The sequence below is a fragment of the Atractosteus spatula genome, chromosome 10 (assembly GCF_055471065.1).
Source record: "Atractosteus spatula isolate fAtrSpa1 chromosome 10, fAtrSpa1.hap1, whole genome shotgun sequence".
Classification (NCBI taxonomy): Eukaryota; Metazoa; Chordata; class Actinopteri; order Semionotiformes; family Lepisosteidae; genus Atractosteus; species Atractosteus spatula.
Genome location: NC_142715.1, coordinates 30,377,587 through 30,391,620, shown reverse-complemented (window position 1 = coordinate 30,391,620; position 14,034 = coordinate 30,377,587). Strand labels below are relative to the sequence as shown.

Genomic DNA, 14,034 nt, shown 5'->3' with positions numbered 1-14,034 from the left:
ATACAGACAGAGGGTCAGTGATGTAGGAGAGAGAGAGCCGTGTGTCAGTGTGTCGTACAGACAGAGGGTCAGTGATGTAGGAGAGAGAGCTGTGTGTCAGTGTGTCGTACAGACAGAGGGTCAGTGATGTAGGAGAGAGAGCTGTGTGTCAGTGTGTCGTACAGACAGAGGGTCAGTAATGTAGGAGAGAGAGAGCTGTGTGTCAGTGTGCCGTACAGACAGAGGGTCAGTGATGTAGAAGAGAGCCGTGTGTCAGTGTGTCGTACAGAGAGAGAATCAGTGATGTAGGAGAGAGCTGTGTCAGTGTGTCGTACAGACAGAGGGTCAGTGATGTAGGAGAGAGAGCTTTGTGTCAGTGTGTCGTACAGACAGGGTCAGTGATGTAGGAGAGAGAGAGCTGTGTGTCAGTGTGCCGTACAGACAGAGGGTCAGTGATGTAGGAGAGAGAGAGCTGTGTGTCAGTGTGTCGTACAGAGAGAGGATCAGTGATGTAGGAGAGAGCTGTGTGTCAGTGTGCCGTACAGACAGAGGGTCAGTGATGTAGGAGAGAGAGAGCTGTGTGTCAGTGTGTCGTACAGAGAGAGGATCAGTGATGTAGGAGAGAGCTGTGTGTCAGTGTGCCGTACAGACAGAGGGTCAGTGATGTAGGAGAGAGAGTTTCGGTGTGATCAGGACCTGCTCTGTTGGAGCCAAACCATGATCTTTTCCCAGTCTACAGGAATGGCCCTCAAGAAGCTCACAGGGAGGAGAGGAGATGTTTCTTCTTGCTGATACTGGTACTGGGCCCCAGGATCTGCTCCAGTCAGGGATTGTGGCTGAAAAACACCACTGTTGTGTTGAAGATAAGAGCAGCTTTGCTTGTGCAGAAAGAGGGGAGAAGGGATGGAAGATAAAAGACTAGAGAGAAAAAGAGGACACAGAGAGAATATTGTGAGCTCTTGATCTCATCAAACTCCTCCTTCACAGGGCTGGGCCAGCTCTCTGGTCGTCATGATGATACAAGCATTCGAAAAGCATTGTGGGAGAAGACCCACTTCCTCTTTCCTCCCAGATCATCTCCAGGAAATCTACTGCACATCAGAGCTGTGGATGTTACAGGAAATGGCAGGGTGTAGATCATTTAGTCCTGTTGTACAGCTCCAAGCTCATGATGTTCAGAGTCCAGACAAGCGTCCTTCACCTCCAGACACTGAGAACACAAAGAGAGAGCTGTGTGTCAGTGTGCCGTACAGACAGAGGGTCAGTGATGTAGAAGAGAGCCGTGTGTCAGTGTGTCGTACAGAGAGAGAATCAGTGATGTAGGAGAGAGCTGTGTCAGTGTGTCGTACAGACAGAGGGTCAGTGATGTAGGAGAGAGAGCTTTGTGTCAGTGTGTCGTACAGACAGAGGATCAGTGATGTAGGAGAGAGCTGTGTGTCAGTGTGTCGTACAGAGAGAGGGTCAGTGATGTAGGAGAGAGAGCCGTGTGTCAGTGTGTCGTACAGACAGAGGATCAGTGATGTAGGAGAGAGAGCTGTGTGTTAGTGTGTCGTACAGACAGAGGGTCAGTGATGTAGGAGAGAGAGCCGTGTGTCAGTGTGCCGTACAGACAGAGGATCAGTGATGTAGGAGAGAGCTGTGTGTCAGTGTGTCGTACAGAGAGAGGGTCAGTGATGTAGGAGAGAGAGCCGTGTGTCAGTGTGTCGTACAGACAGAGGATCAGTGATGTAGGAGAGAGAGCTGTGTGTCAGTGTGCCATACAGAGGGTCAGTGATGTAGGAGAGAGAGCTGTGTGTCAGTGTGTCGTACAGACAGAGGGTCAGTGATGTAGGAGAGAGAGAGCCGTGTGTCAGTGTGTCGTACAGACAGAGGGTCAGTGATGTAGGAGAGAGAGCTGTGTGTCAGTGTGTCGTACAGACAGAGGGTCAGTGATGTAGGAGAGAGAGCTGTGTGTCAGTGTGTCGTACAGACAGAGGGTCAGTGATGTAGGAGAGAGCTGTGTGTCAGTGTGTCGTACAGACAGAGGGTCAGTGATGTAGGAGTGAGAGCTGTGTGTCAGTGTGTCATACAGACAGAGGGTCAGTGATGTAGGAGAGAGAGAGCTGTGTGTCAGTGTGTCGTGCAGATAGAGGATCAGTGATGTAGGAGAGAGAGCTGTGTGTCAGTGTGTCGTACAGACAGAGGATCAGTGATGTAGGAGAGAGAGCTGTGTGTCAGTGTGCCGTACAGACAGAGGGTCAGTGATGTAGGAGAGAGAGCTGTGTGTCAGTGTGTCGTACAGACAGAGGGTCAGTGATGTAGGAGAGAGAGAGCTGTGTGTCAGTGTGTCGTACAGACAGAGGGTCAGTGATGTAGGAGAGAGAGCTGTGTGTCAGTGTGTCGTACAGACAGAGGGTCAGTAATGTAGGAGAGAGAGAGCTGTGTGTCAGTGTGCCGTACAGACAGAGGGTCAGTGATGTAGAAGAGAGCCGTGTGTCAGTGTGTCGTACAGAGAGAGAATCAGTGATGTAGGAGAGAGCTGTGTCAGTGTGTCGTACAGACAGAGGGTCAGTGATGTAGGAGAGAGAGAGCTGTGTGTCAGTGTGCCGTACAGACAGAGGGTCAGTGATGTAGGAGAGAGAGCTGTGTGTCAGTGTGTCATACAGAGAGAGGGTCAGTGATGTAGGAGAGAGAGCTGTGTGTCAGTGTGCCGTACAGACAGAGGGTCAGTGATGTAGGAGAGAGAGAGCTGTGTGTCAGTGTGTCGTACAGAGAGAGGATCAGTGATGTAGGAGAGAGAGAGCTGTGTGTCAGTGTGTCGTACAGAGAGAGGATCAGTGATGTAGGAGAGAGCTGTGTGTCAGTGTGCCGTACAGACAGAGGGTCAGTGATGTAGGAGAGAGAGAGCTGTGTGTCAGTGTGTCGTGCAGACAGAGGATCAGTGATGTAGGAGAGAGAGCTGTGTGTCAGTGTGTCGTACAGACAGAGGATCAGTGATGTAGGAGAGAGAGCTGTGTGTCAGTGTACCGTACAGACAGAGGGTCAGTGATGTAGGAGAGAGAGAGCTGTGTGTCAGTGTGTCGTACAGACAGAGGGTCAGTGATGTAGGAGAGAGAGCTGTGTGTCAGTGTGCCGTACAGACAGAGGGTCAGTGATGTAGGAGAGAGAGCTGTGTGTCAGTGTGTCGTACAGACAGAGGGTCAGTGATGTAGGAGAGAGCTGTGTGTCAGTGTGTCATACAGACAGAGGGTCAGTGATGTAGGAGAGAGAGAGCCGTGTGTCAGTGTGTCGTACAGACAGAGGGTCAGTGATGTAGGAGAGAGAGCTGTGTGTCAGTGTGTCGTACAGACAGAGGGTCAGTGATGTAGGAGAGAGAGCTGTGTGTCAGTGTGTCGTACAGACAGAGGGTCAGTAATGTAGGAGAGAGAGAGCTGTGTGTCAGTGTGCCGTACAGACAGAGGGTCAGTGATGTAGAAGAGAGCCGTGTGTCAGTGTGTCGTACAGAGAGAGAATCAGTGATGTAGGAGAGAGCTGTGTCAGTGTGTCGTACAGACAGAGGGTCAGTGATGTAGGAGAGAGAGCTTTGTGTCAGTGTGTCGTACAGACAGGGTCGGTGATGTAGGAGAGAGAGAGCTGTGTGTCAGTGTGCCGTACAGACAGAGGGTCAGTGATGTAGGAGAGAGAGAGCTGTGTGTCAGTGTGTCGTACAGAGAGAGGATCAGTGATGTAGGAGAGAGCTGTGTGTCAGTGTGCCGTACAGACAGAGGGTCAGTGATGTAGGAGAGAGAGAGCTGTGTGTCAGTGTGTCGTACAGAGAGAGGATCAGTGATGTAGGAGAGAGCTGTGTGTCAGTGTGCCGTACAGACAGAGGGTCAGTGATGTAGGAGAGAGAGTTTCGGTGTGATCAGGACTTACAGTTTGGGGGCTCTGACTCTTTACTGTGTCTCCTACTGACAGGCACTCTTCCAGCTCCTCTCTCTTCATCTTCTACATCCTCCTCTTTCCTCCTTTCTTTCTTGGCCATCTTTCTCTTCTGTATCTTCTGCAGAAGTTTTCTGTTCTTCATGTATGGAAAGACACTCATTCCTGTCACCATGTCCTCTATCTTCTCCAGCAGCTCTGTGACCTGAGTGCGGTCGCCCCTGTTCTTGTTGTTGAGAACATGATACCTGTTCCCACATTTCTCCATCAGACACTGGAGCTTCTTCCCTCCTCTCTCAATGTGCTGCTCAATGGTTGTGTGTGTCAGTGTGTCCCCACAGGAGAACAGCACTATTGTGTGTCTCCACACTGTCTTACTGAGGAGCTGCAGATGTTCCTTCTCTACTCTCCTCTGTTTCTCTGTGAGTGTGATGAGAGGAATCACCAGGAGGAGAGCGTGGGGTCCTGGGGGGCACAGAGACACACTGTACACAGTCTCTTGTTTGACCCACTCTGAGGTGGACTTTATATTATTCAAGTGCCAGCCTGGAGTGTCGACCACAGTGATCTGCCTCCCAGCTACTTCACCCTGTCTCCTCTCACATTCCTCAGTTACTCCCTCAGTGTCAAACTCCTCTCTGCCCAGGATGGTGTTTCCTGCTGAGCTCTTCCCAGCCTTTTCACACCCCAGAAGCACAATGCTCAGCTTTAACAGACGAGGAGCTGCTGGGATCTCTGGACTGGGAGTTTCTCCTGGGCTTCTCCCTGGATCAACAACCAAACAAGACAACATTACACTGTTAGAGCTTCTCATGTTTTGCAACAAGTACATCATTCTGCAGCTGATATCTGCCACTCTGGCTTGTGAAAGGAATGAAACGTACTCTGGTGAGGACCCTGATCAGAGATCAGACATCACAAGTTCAAAAGCTTGTGGTTCAAGTCAGCTGTGATGGGATAAGATTGGATGACTCTGAGAATCTAAATCTTCAGTTGAAATAAGACGAATTGTAATGATCTAATTAAAGTGAAAAGCATAAATATTGGGAAGTCTTGTGAGCAGATCTGTCTCTCTGGAATTTGCCCCGCAAAATTTACCCCACTCCAACTGGGCATCTACCACTGCTGGGGTACTTACTCTGACCTGGCTCCAGGCTCTGAGGCTGGGAGGACTCCTGCAGCTCCTTCACTCTCCTCTGCAGCTCCCCTTCCCACCTCTCCTGGATCTCCGCCTCCTTTCTCTGCAGCCTCCTGTCGTACTCCTCTCTCAGCCCTTCCTCCCACTGCCTCCTCAGCTCCTCCGTCCTGCTCCTCTCCTCCTGCGCCTCTCGGTGCTGCTCCCTGTATCTCTCCTCCAGCTCCTGCTCTCTCTGACGGTGCTCCCTCTCCAACTGCTGCCTCAGCTCCTCCGCCCTCTTCCTCTGCTCATCTTCCAGTTCCTGCCTCAGCTCTGCCTCCCTCTGCTGCTGCCTCAGTTTCAGCTCCTCCGTCTGCCTCTGCAGCTCCTGCCTGCCCTGCTCTCTCATCCTCTCCTCGTAGTGGAGTCTGAGCTCTGCCTGTCTGCTCTGCTCCTCCAGTGCGTATCTCTGCTCCAGCTCCTCCACTCTCCTGAGCTCCTCAGCCTTCCTCAGCTCCAGCTCCTGCTCCCTCTGCCTGTGATCCTCCTCCAGCTGCCTCCTCAGCCCCTCCTCTCTCTTCCTCTGCTCCTCCTCCTGCTCCTTCCTCTTCTCCTCCATCTCCCTCTGCTGCTGCTGCTCCAGCTCCTGAACTCTCCCCTGCAGTCTCTCTTCATACAGCTGCTTGATCTCGTCCACCTTCCTCCACAGCTCTGCTTCAGACCTCTGCTGGGCCTCCCCGCGGTCTTGGCCTCTGTGCTGCTGCCTCAGCTCCTCTATCTTCCTCTCCTGCTCTTCTTCAAGCTCCCTCTTCACGGCCTCCATCCTCTCCCTCAGTCTCTCTGCACACTGGGTCCTGGTCTCCTCCACCTTCCTCAGCTGCTCCTCAGTGAGTTTCAGGATGGTCTCCTGCACCCTCCTGTGCTGCTCCTGGTATCTGAGCTCCATCTGCTCAGCTCTGCTGCGCTGCTCCTCCTCGTACCTGCGCAGGAGCTCCTGGTGCTGCGTCCTGTAGCGGAGCTTAATCTCCTCCATCTTCTCGCGCTGCTCCTGCTCCAGCATCTGCCTCTGCTCCTGGTAGTGCAGCTGCAGCTCCTGCTCCTTCCTGCGCAGTGTCTCCTCCTGCTCTCTCCTGAGAGCCTCCAGCTGCCTGCGCTGCTCCTCTCCCTGCCTGCGTCTCAGCTCCTCCAGCTGGTGCCTCTGCTGCTCCTCGTGCTCCTCCTTCAGCTGCTCCGCTCTCCTCCTCTGCTCTTCCTCACTCCTGCGTCTCACCTCCTCCGTCTTCTGACGCAGTTCTGCCTCGTACTCCTCTCTCAGCTCCTGCGCTTTCTTCAGAAACTCCTCCCTCTCCTTCCTGTCCTCCTCCTCCACCTCTCTGTATCTGTTCTCTCTTTCTCTCAGCCTCTCCTCTGCATCCTGGTCCACAAAGAAGCCCCTATTGTTTCTGGCCACCATGTCCTCGATCTTCTCCAGCAGCTGTGTGACCTGAGTGCGGTCGCCCGTGTCCATATTGTTGAGAACATGATACCTGTTCCCACAGCTCTCTAAGAGCTGCTGCAGGTCTCTCCCCTGTGTGTCAATGTACTGCTCCACTGTCTCCTGTCCCAGACTGTCCCCGTGGGTGAAGAGGACGACAGTGCAATTCAGGACAGCCTCCCCAAACACCTCGGTCACGGTCAGCAGGGCTCCCTTCTCCTCGTCCGTGAAGCGTCTGGCCCGCAGCACCAGCAGGAAAGCGTGGGGTCCTGGAGAGGACAGCAGCAGGCACCTCCGGACCTCCAGACACACGTCCCTCTGGCGCCCCCTGCTGTCCAGGAGGCCTGGCGTGTCGATGACGGAGAGCTGCCTCCCAGCAGCCTCCCCCCTGCGTCTCTCGCAGGTCTGGGTGACCGCCGACAGGCTGGGCCGGGAGGGGAACTGTGTGCTGCCCAGGAGGGTGTTTCCTGCTGCGCTCTTCCCAGCACCAGTCCTGCCCAGCAGCACCAGTCTCAGCTCAGAGGGGCGGGGCTGGAGTCTGGGTTCAACTACAGGGTCTCCTTCACTCACTGCAACAGGAGAAGAGACAGGAGCATCAGGGAGGTTACACATGAATTAGATGAGCAAAGTTAGTTGTCTCAGGATCCCACTATACAAGTTCTAAATTGTTTTCAAATCACACCTGTTTCTACATTAAAGTTCCATATAAGTTTATAGCCCAAAAAACATCAGGAAGAACGGAGATGAGAGAAACTGAGAAGAGAGGAACTCGCTGATCATTTTCCAGCAGCACATCTATTTCTTGAGGGAAAAACTAGGTTTTATTTGTTAAAGTTCAGGTGGGTAGCTGCGTCAGCATGCGTAGGCTGCAAAGGAACAAGTAATAGGTTTATTCCATGCTGAAAAAAAGAAGAAAGAGAACACAACGTTTCGGCCGTGGAGCCCACACCTGAAGAAGGCTCCACGGCCGAAACGTTGTGTTCTCTTTCTTCTTTTTTTCAGCATGGAATAAACCTATTACTTGTTCCTTTATTTGTTAAAGTGCCAGTGAAGTTTTTAATCTAAGAAATGGCCAAAAAACAACAACAATATGAACAGAAAAAGAGATCAAAATCCAAGTCAAACCTATATTATCAAGCCAGAATTTTATACCAAGCAAATATCCATCAGTGACTTTCTAAGTATCAGAGATGTTCAAGCAAATATTTGTCAGTGATTTTCTGTGAATAACACAAAAGGTTTTGTCAACTTGGTTTTCAATTTCATCTTCAAAAGCATAAATATTGGACCTTGTTGTCACCTGTGGTCTCCCTGTCTATCCTGGAACTGGGCATTTTGGATGATTTTGGTATTTGTTTTGATGTGGTGTTTCTGTAACTACTGACAAACCTACATGAGCTCTTGAGTTTCACAACAACAAGTCTGTTCATTCAGACTGCTGCTCCTGTTCTGAGCTCTTCTGTCAGTGACCCTCAGTCAGATACACTGAGGAGCTCCAACAACATCAGGTCTGTTCATTCAGACTGCTGCTCCTGTTCTGAGCTCTTCTGTCAGTGACCCTCAGTCAGATACACTGAGGAGCTCCAACAACATCAGGTCTGTTCATTCAGACTGCTGCTCCTGTTCTGAACTCTTCTGTCAGTGATCCTCAGTCAGATACACTGAGGAGCTCCAACAACATCAGGTCTGTTCATTCAGACTGCTGCTCCTGTTCTGAGCTCTTCTGTCAGTGATCCTCAGTCAGATATACTGAGGATCTTCAATAACATCAGGTCTGTTCATTCAGACTCCTGCTCCTGTTCTGAGCTCTTCTGTCAGTGACCCTCAGTCAGATACACTGAGGAGCTCCAATAACATCAGGTCTGTTCATTCAGACTGCTGCTCCTGTTCTGAGCTCTTCTGTCAGTGATCCTCAGTCAGATATACTGAGGATCTTCAATAACATCAGGTCTGTTCATTCAGACTCCTGCTCCTGTTCTGAGCTCTTCTGTCAGTGACCCTCAGTCAGATACACTGAGGAGCTCCAACAACATCAGGTCTGTTCATTCAGACTGCTGCTCCCGTTCTGAGCTCTTCTGTCAGTGACCTCAGTCAGATACACTGAGGAGCTCCAACAACATCAGGTCTGTTCATTCAGACTGCTGCTCCCGTTCTGAGCTCTTCTGTCAGTGACCTCAGTCAGATACACTGAGGAGCTCCAACATCAGGTCTGTTCATTCAGACTCCTGCTCCTGTTCTGAGCTCTTCTGTCAGTGATCCTCAGTCAGATACACTGAGGAGCTCCAATAACATCAGGTCTGTTCATTCAGACTGCTGCTCCTGTTCTGAACTCTTCTGTCAGTGACCCTCAGTCAGATACACTGAGGAGCTCCAACAACATCAGGTCTGTTCATTCAGACTGCTGCTCCTGTTCTGAGCTCTTCTGTCAGTGATCCTCAGTCAGATACACTGAGGAGCTCCAATAACATCAGGTCTGTTCATTCAGACTGCTGCTCCTGTTCTGAACTCTTCTGTCAGTGACCCTCAGTCAGATATACCGAGGAGCTCCAACAACATCAGGTCTGTTCATTCAGACTGCTGCTCCTGTTCTGAGCTCTTCTGTCAGTGATCCTCAGTCAGATATACTGAGGATCTTCAATAACATCAGGTCTGTTCATTCAGACTGCTGCTCCTGTTCTGAGCTCTTCTGTCAGTGATCCTCAGTCAGATACACTGAGGAGCTCCAATAACATCAGGTCTGTTCATTCAGACTGCTGCTCCTGTTCTGAGCTCTTCTGTCAGTGATCCTCAGTCAGATACACTGAGGAGCTCCAATAACATCAGGTCTGTTCATTCAGACTGCTGCTCCTGTTCTGAACTCTTCTGTCAGTGACCTCAGTCAGATACACTCGTATTATTTTAGACTCTTAAGCTCCAGATCAAAACATAGAGAGGAATCATTGACACTCAACAGAAAACAGCAGCCAGCTTCACTCCCTGAACTCGGTGTGTTCAGTTGTTGGATTTCAAGCAACAGATATGATTCTGTACTGTTACAGTGTTTTTGGATGTGAATTTGTGTATGGAAAAATAATCTCTTAAATCCAATTTAGAGCAATTATGTCAAATTGAAAGTGCGTGCCGTGTTTTTGTTTTGTTGTTTTCCTGTATTTAACCTGGTACCCCCCCCGCCATTGGTGCATCACTACACCATCATTGCAGTTGTGATGTCATTATTCTACTCCCGGCCAATCAGAAACCAGACCTCAAAGTTTAAATACCTGTAGAAGTTCAACTCTATTAGCTTTCGGCTCAGCTTCAGCTCAAGTTCGCTAGTGTTCGTGTTTGTTAGCTTCGGCTTCGTTTGTTTTGTTTTGATTACCTGTTTTGTTATTACACACTTGTTACTTTATTTGTTACCCTCTTCTTTGTATTTTCTTTGGTACCCCTTTTCCCTTAATCGTGCAATCGGTTCACTTGTGTCGTGTTATTGATAATTGTGAACTTGAACACCAGGGGAAAAGGTAAGGTAGTCTGGTTATAGGTTTGTTTTCTGTCACACTAGGTTAGGGGCCACTCCTGTATTTTGGTTCTGGTTAGTTCAGTGTAGGGAAGTTAGGACGTGTGAAGACGCCGAAAACCCTTTAATTTTTGTTTGTTTGGGTTAGTTAGGTTAGTCCTCACTGTACTAGATCCGTTTGGTTTTGTTATTTTCTTTGTTATTTTCTTTCCTTTGGCACCGCTCAAGTTCCTTTTCCCTGTGTGTTATTGTGTTCTGTAAACGTACCAGTCACTTATTCACTTTTTAAAAATAAATCACTTTTGCACCAAACGTTTGTTGTCACGCTTCCTAAGTTCCTCACCAGAAACCCGCCTGCATCTAAAACCCATTCTAAATGTTATACCCCTTTACCCCTGGGGTCATAACAAACACTTTAGAAGAGTCTAGTGCCAAGTGCAATCATTCTTTTGGGTATTTCACTCTGAAACGGGTCAGATTGTAATTTTACTTTTTGTTACGTTTTGTTAAAAAAACAGAATTCAGACTCCAGGCTGTTCAGTAATTCTCCATCTCACCCTTTTGACACAGATCCTACAACAGGCTGCTGCTGTTCAGTCACAGACTCACTGATCTGCAGACAAGCTGTGACGAGTCTTTCGGACTGATGTACAGAAACAGCTCTTGTCTGGGTTTTTAATGATCTGCTGATGGGCTCTTTCATCCATTCCTGTCCTGCTGGACTTCAGAGCTGCCTTTGACTCTACTGGTCAGAAGGTCTTGAGGAACAGATTACAGAGGTTGTTGTGTGTTTAGATCTCATTCTACTGATATAAACCTTATCATTTAGAGAAACTGAACTAATTTAAGCTGGTACATATCAGTGTGCCACTGTGTTAGTAATATAGTACAGAGAGGAGCACAGTATGATTTTAATTCCTAATAGGACACAAGATGATTAAATCTTTCAGTTTGCAGACCAGTAAGATCAGTGATTCAGTAATACAGCATCAATTATACTCACTCTCGGGAGGTTCAAGATCTTTACTATTCCTCCTCTTGACAGGCAGTCTGTGCTCCTCTGTCTCTTTCTCCAGCTCCTCTTCCTTCAGTGTCTTTCTCATCTTCTCCTTCAGCTCCTCTTCTCTTCTGCTCCACTCCTCCTCAAACCTCTGTCTGAGCTCCTCTTCTCTCTCTCTCTCCCTTCTTTCATACTTCTGTCTCAGCTCCTCTGTCTCTCTCTGTCTCTCCTCCTCCCTCTGTCTCAGGTCCTCTGTCTCTCTCTGTCTCTCCTCCAACCTCTGTCTCAGCTCCTCTATCTCTCTCTGTCTCTCCTCCTCCCTTTGTCTGATATATTTGTCCAGTTCAGTGTGTAGATGTTCAATGTCAGTAGTGAAGTACTGCCCATAGTTTCCTGCCACCATGTCCTCTATCTTCTCCAGCAGCTCTGTGACCTGAGTGCGGTCACCCCTGTTCTTGTTGTTGAGAACATGATACCTGTTCCCACATTTCTCCACCAGCCCCTGGAGATTCTTCCCTCTTCTCTCAATGTGCTGCTCAATGTCTGTGTCTCTCAGTGTGTCCCCCCAGGTGAACAGCACTATTGTGTGTCTCCAGACTCTTTTACTGAGAAGATCCAGATGTTCCTTCACTGATCTCCAGTCTGTGTTTGAGTCCAGATCAATCACCAGAAGGAGAGTGTGGGGTCCTGGGGGACACAGAGGCACAATTTCCTGTCTGATCTGCTGTGGATCATTCCCTATCAGCCACTCATCCCAGTCTGGAGTGTCGACCACAGTGACCTGCCTCCCAGCTACTTCACCCTGTCTCTTCTCACACTCCTCAGTTACTCTCTTAGTGTCAAACTCATCTCTGCCCAGGATGGTGTTTCCTGCTGAGCTCTTCCCAGACCCACTCTCCCCCAGCAGGATGATCCTGATCTCTGAGAGACGCTGTGGTAACTCATAGGAATCAGCCTGTCCCTCCCCTGTCAGAGAAAAAGTTCAAAGATTATTTAGATTATGTATCACAAATTCTTTTCATACATCTCTTGTAAATATCAGAAATTTAATCACAATTTTTCATTTTTATTCTCATTTCTATTACAGGTAGTGTTTTACATTTATCAGTTCTCTCTATAGTACATATTTCTTTTGTCATTAGATACTAGAATTTTCTTAACTTCACTGTTGTTTCATGGGATTTCATTTCATTTTGGTACAAAACTAAATTGTTGAATATGAAAAGACCTGTTTGTCATACAGAACAGTCCTACTAACACTGAGAGTCCATCTGTGACTCCTGTATTTATTGAACTTCTACACCTCCCAGTATGAAAGGAGGGTCCCACACTGACAGGCTGGAGGAACTGAGTCTCCTTAGTCTCAAGGAAGTGTCCCACACTAACAGACTAAAGGAAATGAGTCTTTTTAGTCTAAAGGGAGCTTCCCACACTGTCAGGATGGAGGAACTGAGTCTCTTTAGTCTGAAGGGAGTGTCCCACACTGACAGGCTGGAGGAAAGCTGAAGATACTGAGCCAGATACATACAACATGTTTAAAATCCTCAGTGGTTAGGACAGGAGGCTCTACTGTACATAGAGAGGGGTGGTGGGGGGGGGAACAAACTGCCCAGCCATGGTGTTGAAGCCGATACCCTGGCTTCTCCAGACACAGCTGGATGAGCTCCTCCAGTCAGTACAGGAGAAACAGCTGCATGAGAACCTGGAATTGCTACTAATTATGGACCAAATAAATTCCTCTGTTTTTTATCTGTACTTATTCCTCTCTGGTATTATCAACTGTACAATAAAAACGGCCTCTGAGCAACAGACAGGAAATGATCTTATCTGAACATGTCTGAGCATCATGAATACGAATGGTGTGAATCCAATACCATCAGCAAACAGTCAGGTTTTACATCAATAATTTTACCTTAAATAAACACCTTATTAAAATATTTAGTGATTTCTGAACAGCTTGGATTTTACAACACCGATCTCTGATCCCCGACAAGAGAAAGTGACAGTAAATCAGCTCCTGTCTCTCTCCTAGTTCAGACCCTGTCTGTTTGACAGACAGAACAAACTCTCAGCAGACAGGAAGAACCTTCTCCAGCTGCTGCTGTGCTGTGTGACAGAGAAGAGACCCTCAGTGACTCCCTTACCGACACTCTGACAGTTAGAACAAGAGAAAACTCACCAGGGCTGAGCGCTGAGCTCTCAGACGCCATCTCTCTCTCTCCTTCTCTTCCTGTTGATGTGGGGTGGTAGTTTCCTGTCCTCGCTGTGACACCGCTCTTGCATCACCTGGTGGATTTATAAAGTTAATTACCAACTGAACAGGTTCATCAGTAAGACCAAAAGAAATCACCAGAATACCCAGGTCAACTCTTCCCAGCATCCTTGGACACTGGGGTCCACACCCCTACTCCTACACACAGTGTCCTGGGATCTGTATTGACCAGCAGTCAAGACACTGGGGTCACACCCCTACTCTCACACACAGTGTCCTGGGATCTGTACTGACCAGCAAGCGGGACACTGGGGTCCACACCCCTACTCTCACACACAGTGTCCCAGGATCTTTACTGACCAGCAGTCAGGACACTAGGGTCCACACCCCATGGATGGTGGAGTCTCTTTAAGGTTATTTATTTTGGCTGAGAGGTGGGCTGTAGAAAGACACTATTAATCCCCAAAATCAGCTCTTCATCCAAATAACCATTACCTGTAAAGAGCTTTGAGTGGAGTGTCCAGAAGAGCGCTATATAATAATAATAATAATAATAATAATAATAATAATAATAATAATAATAATAATAATAATAATATTGCTTACACTTATATAGAGCTTTTCTGGACACTCCACTCAAAGCGCTTTACAGGTAATGGGGACTCCCCTCCACCACCACCAATGTGCAGCCCCACCTGGATGATGCGACGGCAGCCATAGTGCGACAGAACACTCACCACACATCAGCTATCAGTGGGGAGGACAGCAGAGTAATGTAGCCAATTCATAGAGTTGGCTACATATATAAGTATAACATCACCAGGGCTCCATAATACAGGAGCATTTCCTGAAA

General features: G+C 48.6%; 1 protein-coding gene across 1 annotated transcript; it reads right to left on the bottom strand.

The window, feature by feature from the left end:
- Positions 1-581: 581 nt before the first annotated feature.
- LOC148827884 (uncharacterized) lies at positions 582-13,188 on the bottom strand. Its single transcript, XM_088926397.1, has 5 exons — positions 13,149-13,188; positions 10,973-11,935; positions 5,018-7,039; positions 3,874-4,644; positions 582-1,189 (listed from the first exon to the last, which is right to left on the bottom strand). Exons 1-5 carry the CDS (start codon positions 13,177-13,179, stop codon positions 1,155-1,157), a joined length of 3,822 nt encoding a protein of 1,273 aa, XP_088782523.1. The 5' UTR covers positions 13,180-13,188; the 3' UTR covers positions 582-1,154.
- Positions 13,189-14,034: the final 846 nt, after the last annotated feature.

Bases quoted from the DNA above. Each gene is read 5' to 3' on its own strand.
- LOC148827884 (XM_088926397.1), bottom strand. From the start codon at position 13,179: ATGGCGTCTGAGAGCTCAGCGCTCAGCCCTG. The intron at 11,936-13,148 runs GTGAGTTTTCTC...TTTCTCTGACAG, and splicing joins GAGCTCAGCGCTCAGCCCTG to GGGAGGGACAGGCTGATTCC. The intron at 4,645-5,017 runs GTAAGTACCCCA...TTGTTGATCCAG, and splicing joins GAGCCTGGAGCCAGGTCAGA to GGAGAAGCCCAGGAGAAACT.